At 36.7% G+C, this 10,292-nt stretch overlaps 1 protein-coding gene across 1 annotated transcript in view; it reads left to right on the forward strand.

The window, feature by feature from the left end:
* TTK (TTK protein kinase) overlaps positions 1-7,180 on the forward strand; it is a 69,111-nt gene extending 61,931 nt beyond the window's left edge. The window contains exons 19-22 of the mRNA XM_083377069.1: positions 3,793-3,969; positions 4,198-4,288; positions 4,518-4,615; positions 6,894-7,180. Coding sequence (XP_083233195.1) covers positions 3,793-3,969; positions 4,198-4,288; positions 4,518-4,615; positions 6,894-6,983 — 456 coding nt within the window. The 3' untranslated portion in view covers positions 6,984-7,180. The remainder of the gene's footprint in view (positions 1-3,792; positions 3,970-4,197; positions 4,289-4,517; positions 4,616-6,893) is intronic.
* The last annotated feature ends 3,112 nt before the right edge of the window (positions 7,181-10,292 follow it).

Raw genomic sequence — 10,292 nt, forward strand, 5'->3', positions numbered from 1 at the left:
CAAACACCAAACATTTCTTTCCAAACTGAGGATCTCCTTGTACGTAGTCACATCATGTTTGAAGCCAGCATGTATATTTTCTATTGCGTGTTTTGGAATTGCCCACAATGGTATCTTGCAACTTAACTTATGTCTATACTTCTTCCAAACTCTCAGCAATGCCTGTCTTAAAATATGCACCCTAAACACGTTGTCTACCTTCTTATCATACAACAAATATGCATGCCAGCCAAACAACAAATCGTGGCCCTCAAGATTTAATAACCTCCCTTGCGTCAAATTAATCCAGTCACTTATTGCTACTAATGCAGCAGCTTCATAATATAATTTAAAATTAGGCAATTTAAGGCCACCTCTCTCACGAGTATCCTGCATAATCTTAAGTTTAACTCGTGGTTTTTTTCCTGCCCACACAAATTTATTGATACCTCGCTGCCATTCCTCCAGATTAGAATCTTTCTTAAGAATCGGTATCATTTGAAATAAAAATAAAAATTTAGGCAGGACGTTCATTTTAACTGCTGCAATCCGTCCCAACAAAGACAATTGCAATTTTTCCCAACTCTCCAATTCTTTTTGAATTTCCCCCCATAATTTTTAATAATTATTTTTATATAGCTTTGTATTAGAGGGCGACAAAATCACCCCCAAATATTTAACCCTTTTAACAATCTCAAATCCAGTTAATCCTTCCAAGAGAGCCTTTTGCGAAACTGTCATATTTCTGGCCAAAATTTTGGTTTTCTGTATATTAACTTTAAATCCACAAACCTTCCCATATTGTGTTATTATCTCCATCAGGTCCACAACAGAGTTCTCTGGCTGGGTCACTGTAACAACCAGATTGTCTGCGAATGCTCTCAATCTGTAGTCCTGATCTCCAATTTGAATCCCCTTAATTTTTTCCGAATTCCGAATTTTAACCAATAATATCTCTAATGTTAACACAAATAACAAGGGCGATAACGGACACCCTTGCCTTGTGCCCTTCTCAATATTACATGCTTCTGTCAAGCTATTATTAACTATAATTCGGGCAGTTTGTTTTTGATATAATGCCCTAATCGGTTGTAAAATTTTTTCCCCAAAATCCATTTTGTCTAAAACTTTCAACAAAAATTTCCAATTCAATTGATCAAAAGCTTTTTCAGCATCTAAAAAAATTAGCACCGCAGCGATCTGGTTGTTCCTTTCCAAAAACTCTAACACATCAACTATATGCCTCACATTATTTTTCATTTGCCTACCACTAATAAACCCCGTTTGATCCCCATGAATCACCTGTTGCAGAATCCTCATCAGTCTATTAGCCAAAACCTTAGCAAATATCTTGTAATCTGTATTTAAAAGCGATATCGGTCTATAATTTTTAACTTGAGTAGCATCTTGGTCTTCCTTCGGAATCAAAGAAATAAAAGCTGTTCTCCAAGACGGTGGCACCTTTCCCCCCCTCTGGATTGTCTGGAACAGTTCCTTTAACGGTTTTATCATTTCTAATTGTAAATTTTTGTAATAGGCCGCAGTCAAGCCATCCGTACCTGGTGCTTTATCCACCTTCAATTCCTTAATTGCTGTAAAAATTTCTTCTTCTGTAATCAGTTGATTAATCCCTTCTTTTTGTACTTGCGTAAGAACCGGGATGCTAGCATTTTCCAAATATATATCAATGTCTTTTTCATTAATTTTCTCCTTAGCATATAATTTAGAATAAAAATCCACAAAAGCGTCCTTAATAAGGTCCTGTTGAAACACAACCCTTCCTTTATGCTCAATCTTGTCTATATTAGAAGCCCTTTGTTTTTTCCTCAGTCTATAAGCTAACCATCTACCTGGTTTATTAGCGTTGCAAAAAGTATTATGCCTGGCAAACCGCAGATTGGTTGCCACTTGGTCAGCCATTAATTTATCAAATTGTCCTCTTAACAATTTAATAGCCTCCTTAGTCTTCACATCCTCTGAGTTCAAAATCAAAGCCTTTTCTTTTTCCTTTATTTCATTCTCCAGTTCTTTCCTCCTAGCTTCCACAGCACGTCTATGTTTGTTATTCATATATATCAACACCCCTCTCATGTAGGCCTTGCTAGCATCCCACACCATATCCATAGAGGTACCTTTGTTCATATTAGTTTCAAAAAAATCCTTCATCCGCTGTTTGCATTCTTCCACATTTCTCTGATTTCTAAACAAATTCTCATTTACGCGCCACGAGCGCCTGTCTCTTTTCTCCTTATCAATCTCTAACCAAACTGGACTATGATCAGAGATAGTTCTTGCACAAATCTTCACCTTTTTAGTCCTCAAAAAAAAGTCATTAGTCACCAAAATAAAATCAATCCTCGAAAAAGATTGATGTCTATCAGAATAAAAAGTATAATCCTTTTCCTGCAAGTGTCTCTCACGCCAAATATCTCGCAGTTCCAAGTCATCCTTCATTTCAAAAAAAGATTTAGGCAGTCTAGCATGACTTGGAATGCGCTTAAAAGCTCCAGCCTTATCCATCTGTACATCCAAAACACCATTCCAGTCCCCCATAAAAATAAAAGATTTATAATCCAACTGGGTAAGCTTTGTATGAAGTAAACTAAAAAAGTCAGCCTGTTGTTGTTGTTGATTAGGGGCATACAGTCCAACTAAAAGCGTCTTTTTGCCTTCTAGCAACAAGTCTATCAGTACGTATCTTCCATGCTTATCTGCTTCAATTAAGTCCGCTGTTATGGCACTTTTAATATAAACAACCACTCCATTTTTCTTATTCATTGCAGAGGCAACAAAGTGCGTACCCAGTCTTGAGTTCAATAAAAACTTTTGGTCCATAGCCCTAATATGCGTTTCTTGCAAACATATAACATCTATCTTGAATTGTTTTAAATATTGAAAAACTTTCTTTCTCTTCTGTGGTGAATTTAGTCCATTAACGTTCCAAGTCAAAAATTTAGTTGCCATGCATATCCTCCCAAAGCTCTTGAAGCACTGCTTTGATAGGACTATCTTCTTTAGGCCGTGCTCCTCCCACTGCTTGGCTATGAGTATGTTGTGAAGATTCTGAAGACTTTTGCTGGTCTTGTTCTTTTATTTTCTTTGCTCTTTTTAAAGCAGCACGCGTTACCCTTTGCTCTCTAGGATCATCCAAAGAAGTTATAGCTTGATCTCCTCCAGCACCATTTTCCTCTGTTTCATCCTCTTGATGTTCTCCTTCTCCTTCTCCCTGGTCCCGTTTTCTCTGCCTACTCTCACCTATTCTATGTCATCCCTGAGATTCAGCTGAATGTATTGTTAAGGAGGTTAGATCATAAAATTACAGACTTTAACGCAGAAACTTTGGTGTAACTCAGGGGTGTCAAACTGCCGGTCCATGGGCCGGATGCGTCACAACAAAACCGCACCCACCCCATTGCCAGCAATGGGGGAAAAGCTCTGATACGTCACGTGACGTCGTGAGTTTGACATGTCTGGAGTAACTGATTTGTGATTTAATGGATATAAATTTTTAGCATTTCCTTTATCTTATTCCTAAAAACTACCTGTCAATGCCACTTAGATTGTTTACCTTGAAAGCAGTGTTGATTTTTGGTTAATTATCTTTCACTTTCATTGATTTGACTGTGAATTAATGACATGTACAGATGTTAATATACATCATTTTGGCAGCATGCAGAATCACAATGTGTGATCGTATAAAACGAATGGTTCCCCTTACTGTGTAATCAATTGTGTCAGATAGGATTATGTTAAGAATGACAAGAACATCAAAATAATTGTGTGATTGAGCCTGTTTTTCTTTCTACTTTTTAGATTAGCCAAAAAAGTGATGTATGGTCATTGGGTTGTATTTTATATTGCATGACTTATGGAAAAACTCCATTTCAGAATATAACGAATTATATAACAAAACTTCATGCTATAATTGATCCTAATTATGAAATAATGTTTCCTGAGATTGCAGAAAAGGATCTCCTAGATGTCTTAAAGGTAATATTTTGTCTCTCTTTTTTATAATAAATTCATGCTCTGAGTTATGTTTCAGAGTTCATGTTTCCAAAACATGATTTATTTTAATTACATTTTAATATCCCAGAATATGGGAGGCACAATAGGTTTCTTGATTTCATATTTCTTGATTTTATGTATATATCCTTTAACATGATTGGTTCTGTTTTCAATTATTTTTTTCCTTATCTTTATGTCTTTCCCCCCTAGAATTGTTTAATTAGGAATCCTAAGCAAAGAATATCTATCTCTGAACTCTTGATTCATCCTTATGTACATTTACAGTCCAGTTCACAAACAGGTAATTCAGCTTTTCTAATAGATATTACTATAGCGTTTCATTTTATTTTACCAAAGTTCTTTTGTTTAAAAGAGATCTATGTTCATGCTCTCAGTTTATTTGCAGACTAAAGTATGTATGTTAGCTTAAGTTAGGTCACCAAGTGTTACGGTACCAAAATCTTCAAAGAGCTTTAAATCAAATCATAGAGCATACATCTCAAACAGAATTTAATTTTAAATTCTTCTAGGACATCAAAATGCAAAAGGAACAACAGAAGAAATGAAGGTTATCCTTGGTCACCTTATTGGCTTGAATTCTCCTAACTCTATTTCTAAAGCTGCTAGAGTAAGTAAATAAGTAATATCACTGCTAGTATAATTAAAATAAAAATAATAAAATCATGTTAGAACTATACATTTCTTGCTCAGAATTCCTTTGGAAGAGAAAAATAGGCTGTCAGGGTGGTGAATGTGTAATGAGATATGATTTCAAAAGTTACTAAGTAAGTAATAAGGAATGTTGTTGATGAAACAGAGGCTCTTATAAAGTAGATAATGATCAATACTTTGATTTAGGCAAAGTGGGATGCTCTTCTACGAAACTAGTCCTCGCTTAACATCTATTCATTCAGCGACTGTTCAAAATTATGATGGTGCTAAAGAAAGGGATTTATGACCAGTCCTCAAACTTCTGGCTATTTCATTATTTTCATGGTCACATGAACTAAATTTGGGTTCACTTTGGCCCACCTGTATTTATGATCGCCTATTGTCCACTTGCTCCAATCTCCCAGCCTTGTCCATTGCCACACTGAGTGCCACTACTGTACTGGTGGAGCCTTTGTGCCTCCTTTCGCACTGGTGCTTCCAGAGCTTCTCTCATGCCCCAACCAGAGACTCTGTGCCCTGAACAGGGCTTCTGTTTGCCCAGAAGACCCTAAAACAGTGATGGCGAACCTTTTAGAGACCGAGTACCCAAACTGCAACCCAAAACCCATTTATTTGTCACTGGGTGCCAGGTGGGCGTGGCCTACTGGGTGGGTGTGGCTGTGATGGTCATGGAAGATTGGGTGGGTGTGGCAAAGGTGGATGTGGTTGACTCAATGACGCTCGTGGGGAGGGACACCTGTGGGGGGCAGCTGGTTGAAGAGGGACAGTTGCCACCTCTGAGGTATGGGGCGGGTGCCCACAGGGAGGGCTCTGAGTGCCGCCTCTGGCACCTGTGCCATAGGTTCGCCACCACTGCCCTAAAAGTATCCTCCTTTCCTGCCACTGCAGCACAGCAAGAAAAGATAAAATGAGCTGTGGACAATTAGGGAAACTTTTACTTTTATTCCAAGAAATTGTTGCTTGGGGGGGAAGGTATTTAAATTTACAGTATGTGTTCTTCTCATGAGGGGGTCAATATTATGAGTATAGTTACCTTCCGGAATATCTTTAATTCCAGCTCATGTGTTAAATCTAAGTTGAAATATCAAGTAAGCTATTTTAAGTTTATAAATGTAGAAGTAGCCAGTTGATTTTTCATGGATTTGCTTGATGTTCTTTTAAAGAAAATTTATCACCATGCCAATTTGACTTTACATATAGAAATAAAATAACATTTCATTAAACAAAGTGTTTCTATTTAGTTTGATCAAAATAAGCAATGTACAATGGGGCTTTGTATTGATTCATATTTATGAATATAATTTTCAATTCCTTTTGAAAATAATTGCAGAAAAATACGTTAATAATCCTTTGTCAGGCACTGATTGATACAAAACAAATGTAAATAAAATCTTAATTAAAATTGAAGTTTTGACTAAAATGGTAGAGAACTCTTATAAGAATGTATGAAAATACTGTAATTATTTAATATTAAGCCTGACACTGCTGAGCATGGCCAAAATAAATTGCAGAAGATTATTTGCTATATGTGTTGGGAAGAGTGAGGGGATTAAGGAAAATGTGTGAGCAGACGTTGTGCAATTTATTTCATTCAAGTTACCTGTGCCTTTCCAAGGCTATGTAAACTAATGAGATTCAATTGTAAATCATATACTGCCAAATCCTTATTTTTATAAATGTACAAACACTTTAGCCAAGCCTCAGAAATATAACTTTCTCACTAGCTTCTTTTGATCCTGCTAAGAATTTTTTTTTTGCTAGTTTTTGCTGCATTTGTAACATCAACCAGATTTTTTTTTGATGGTTATTTCTTTTTCTCCTTGAGAAGAATAAAAAAAGTATGTTAAGTAGAAAACAAGAGGAGAAAAATAAGGGTTGCACCAAATTGTATTACTAATTCTGTTCTTTGCAGGACATGTGTAACATTGGAATTCCCCTTGTATGTTTTCACTGTGGTCATGTGTATATTGAACTGGCATTTACACAGTACTGCTGCAGAAATTTTAGAAAGAACGGCAAAAGATCCTCTCCTAAGTGGCTGAGAGAACTGGAAAAAAAATGGAAGCAAAAATAAAAAACTTGGGCTGGGAAGAAGAGTAAATATTTATTAAGGATTTGTTTTAGTTAAAGATGACAGCAAAAAAAGATTAAGCTCAATGTTCCATAGAAAAAAGAAAGTAAGGGGATTTGAAAGAGGAAAGATTTAATACATTTGTCTTGTCTTTAAATTTCAGACTTTATATGAGCAGTGCAACAAAGGTGAAGGTTTAGATGTGTCTGCTTTTCGAAATCTGACAGTTGGACAACCTGGAAAACAAAAGTAATAAGGACTGATTTACAAAAGATATTAATGAAAATAAGATATTCCAAGCAAAGGCTGGCCCCATCTGCATATATCTGTCTTGCCACTTACAAATACTTTTCATCATTTGTTCTTCCAGTATTTGCATATGAATATTATGGGACATCCATGCTATGTAACAGGCTGGTCTGCTTATTTTGTGAGACATATTTTGACTTGTTTTAACACGAACTAAGGAAGTTTAGTGTTGGACAATTATCTGTTTTTAAGACTCAAGTCAATTATTATTTTCTATCAGATTCAGCTGTCATTTTTTCATATTTTGCTGGTGGTAGATACTATAAAAGCAGTACTTCAAATTATGCTGCTTTTATACATTATTTTATTCTGTACATATTCCCATGGAAAGATTTTGATGTACAGATGATACAGTCTACTGATACTGATGTTCAATTTTGTAAATAAAAAGATATTCATACTGTTAATCTTCTTGCAAAGTTTCTAAGTAAACCGCATCTTATAAAAATTAAATATTCTGATTTGAAAAGCTTAACAAATTAATGATCCTGAAATTAAAATCGTAATTTTCTATTTGTTCTGGTTCACACAAATTTGTTCCTCTTTACTGTCTATGGAGATTCTCAATCATCCAGATGATAGTTATCCCAAACATGCTTTTTCACGAGGCAACTGGACTTTCTTGTTTTTTCTTTGAAGACTTTTTGCTTCTCATCCAAGAAGCTTCTTCAGCTGTGACTGGATGGTGGGGAATGGAAAGAGTTATTTATTTATTTATTTATTTTATTTTATTGCATTTATACTCCTTGCAGGCAGTTCTTCATTTGCATTCTTTTAGCATGTTGTTAAAAGGGACGCGGTGGCTCAGTGGGTTAGGACGCTGAGCTTGTCGATCAGAAGGTCAAATCCCGAGTGCCGCGTAACAGTGAGCGCCTGTTACTCGTCCCAGCTTCTACCAACCTAGCAGTTGAAAAGCACGTAAAAATGCAAGTAGAAAAATAGGGACCACTACGGTGGGAAGGTAACAGCGTTCCGTGCGCCTTTGGCATCTAGTCATGCCGACCACATGACCACAGAGACGTCCTCGGACAAGCGCTGGCTCTTCGGCTTTGAAATGGAGATGAGCACCGGCCCCTAGAGTTGGAAACGACTAGCACGCATGTGCGGGGGAACCTTTACCTTTACCTTTGTAGCGTGTTGTTAATGCTACCCAGAGGCTTATCTGTGTCTTCAGAGTCACCTGAGTAGTGCAAATGTGTATGCCTTCTTGGAACTGTTGAAAGGACTGTGTTGTAGACTGGAGACAGAACACGTGGCTATCGCAAGTGGGCCTTCATCAAATCTCAAAAAACACCCAGCGGGAGCTCCTCCATACCAGACAAAGAAAACAATAAACAAAGCAATGTAATCATTCCATACATTGCAGGAATATCAGAAAAGTTCAGGAGGATCTTCGGCCAACACAACATACATGCACACTTCAAATCCAAGAACACACTAAGACAAAAGCTTGTCCACCCCAAGGATAAAACACCCATACACAAACTGAGCAATGTGGTATATGTAGTACAATGCAGTGAGCCGTGTGCAGATCTGTACATTGGGGAAACGAAACAACAACTTCATAAACGTACGGCACAACATAGGAGAACAAACCCATCAGGACCAGATCCACCAGTCCATCTGCATTTAAAAGACAGGCCATTTGTTTCAAGACAGCAAAGTCCACATTTTGGACAGAGAGGACTGCTGGTTTGAAAGAGGGGTAAAAGAGGCCATCTATGTCAAAACTGAACAACCCTCTCAACAGAAGGGGAGGGATACAACATCATCTATCTCCATTCTACAACACAGTCCTTTCAACAGTTCCAAGAAGGCTCCACACATTTGCATTACGCAGGTGACCCTGAAGATACAGATAAGCCTCCAGATAGCATTAATAACTTGCTAAAAGAATGCAAATGAATAGCTGACTGCAAGGAGTATAAATCTTCCCATTCCTCACCATCCAGAGATGAAGAAACTTCTTGGATGACAAGCAAAATGTCTTTAAAAAAAAACAAAATCCAGTTGCCTCATGAAAAGCATCTTTGGGGTTCGTCTTTACTATTAAGCTTGGAGATTTAATTTTTGGTTTAACTATGTTATCACTTAGATAACCCTTTGTGATGTGAAATTTGCATTGCAGTTTAATTATTTAATTTTCAGGTCAGCCCTCTATTTCCGTTGTTCAGTGATCAGAAACGGTGATAAGGCCACACTTTGCCTAAGCGTACCATACATCTCCTGACATCACATACCCCCACCTCCAAAACGTATTGAAGAAATAATGAATAGGAGTCAAAATGTTCTATCAAAAGCATCTGCAAAAAGTCCCAATTTAAAGTGAAAGCATGGCATGGGGGAATATATTCACTTTAAATTGCCTTTTAACTTTGGAAAATCACTGGTTATTATTAGTACAGTACAGAGTTAACATTAAAGTATTTGTGCTAGTTATTATTAGTACAGTACAGAGTTAACATTAAAGTATTTGTGCATATAGTATAATCATTTACATCTTCCATTTTTCCTGTATTGAACTTGAAAAGTGTGTTAAGCACGATTGTATCTTGATACTCTATATTAATTATTTTATTTATCAGATTTTATGGCCAGTATACATGCCTCTGAATTGCTCTGCTATTGATGTAATAGCAGGTGTGAAGTCTATCAATTGGATATACAGGAAACATTTCATTGTGCTAAAAAAAAAAAACACCCTGCAAACCAATTCCCCCAAAAGAAGATGAACAATGGGCTAATAGTTGGGAATTTTTTAAGGAATTTTTTAGGTCAGACAAAATTCTCTAAGTAATTGTGAATTGTGTTTCGTGCTTTTTGTTACAGAAAAGCATATTCCCAGCATGTGATATGAGATACGGAAATATGTTCTAATTTGATCACTTTTACATTCAGTAAGGAGATAATTTATCTCAACAGCAGAGTGTTTCATATGATAGCTTCTATACAACATACAGCGGTGGTTTTCAAAACTGGTGTCCTAGAAAAGGCAAAACAGCAACAACAACAACCCCTAAGAACAATTTCCTGTGCAGAGGCATCTATCATTCCCTGGACTTCCCTAACAATCACAATGGTCAAGTGACTAAAACACAGATAAATGTCCTAATGCTCAAAAGGTTCTGATTTACTTCCTTAAGGCCTGGAAGTAATGTGGATTACTTCTTTTTTTTTATTGAAAAGTTTTATCATACATTTTATCTTTAACAGTCCCCCCTACCCCTCCCCTATCCCTCCCTCCCTACCCCTC

The sequence above is a fragment of the Vipera ursinii genome (assembly GCF_947247035.1).
Source record: "Vipera ursinii genome assembly, chromosome: 1".
NCBI classification, from domain to species: domain Eukaryota; kingdom Metazoa; phylum Chordata; class Lepidosauria; order Squamata; family Viperidae; genus Vipera; species Vipera ursinii.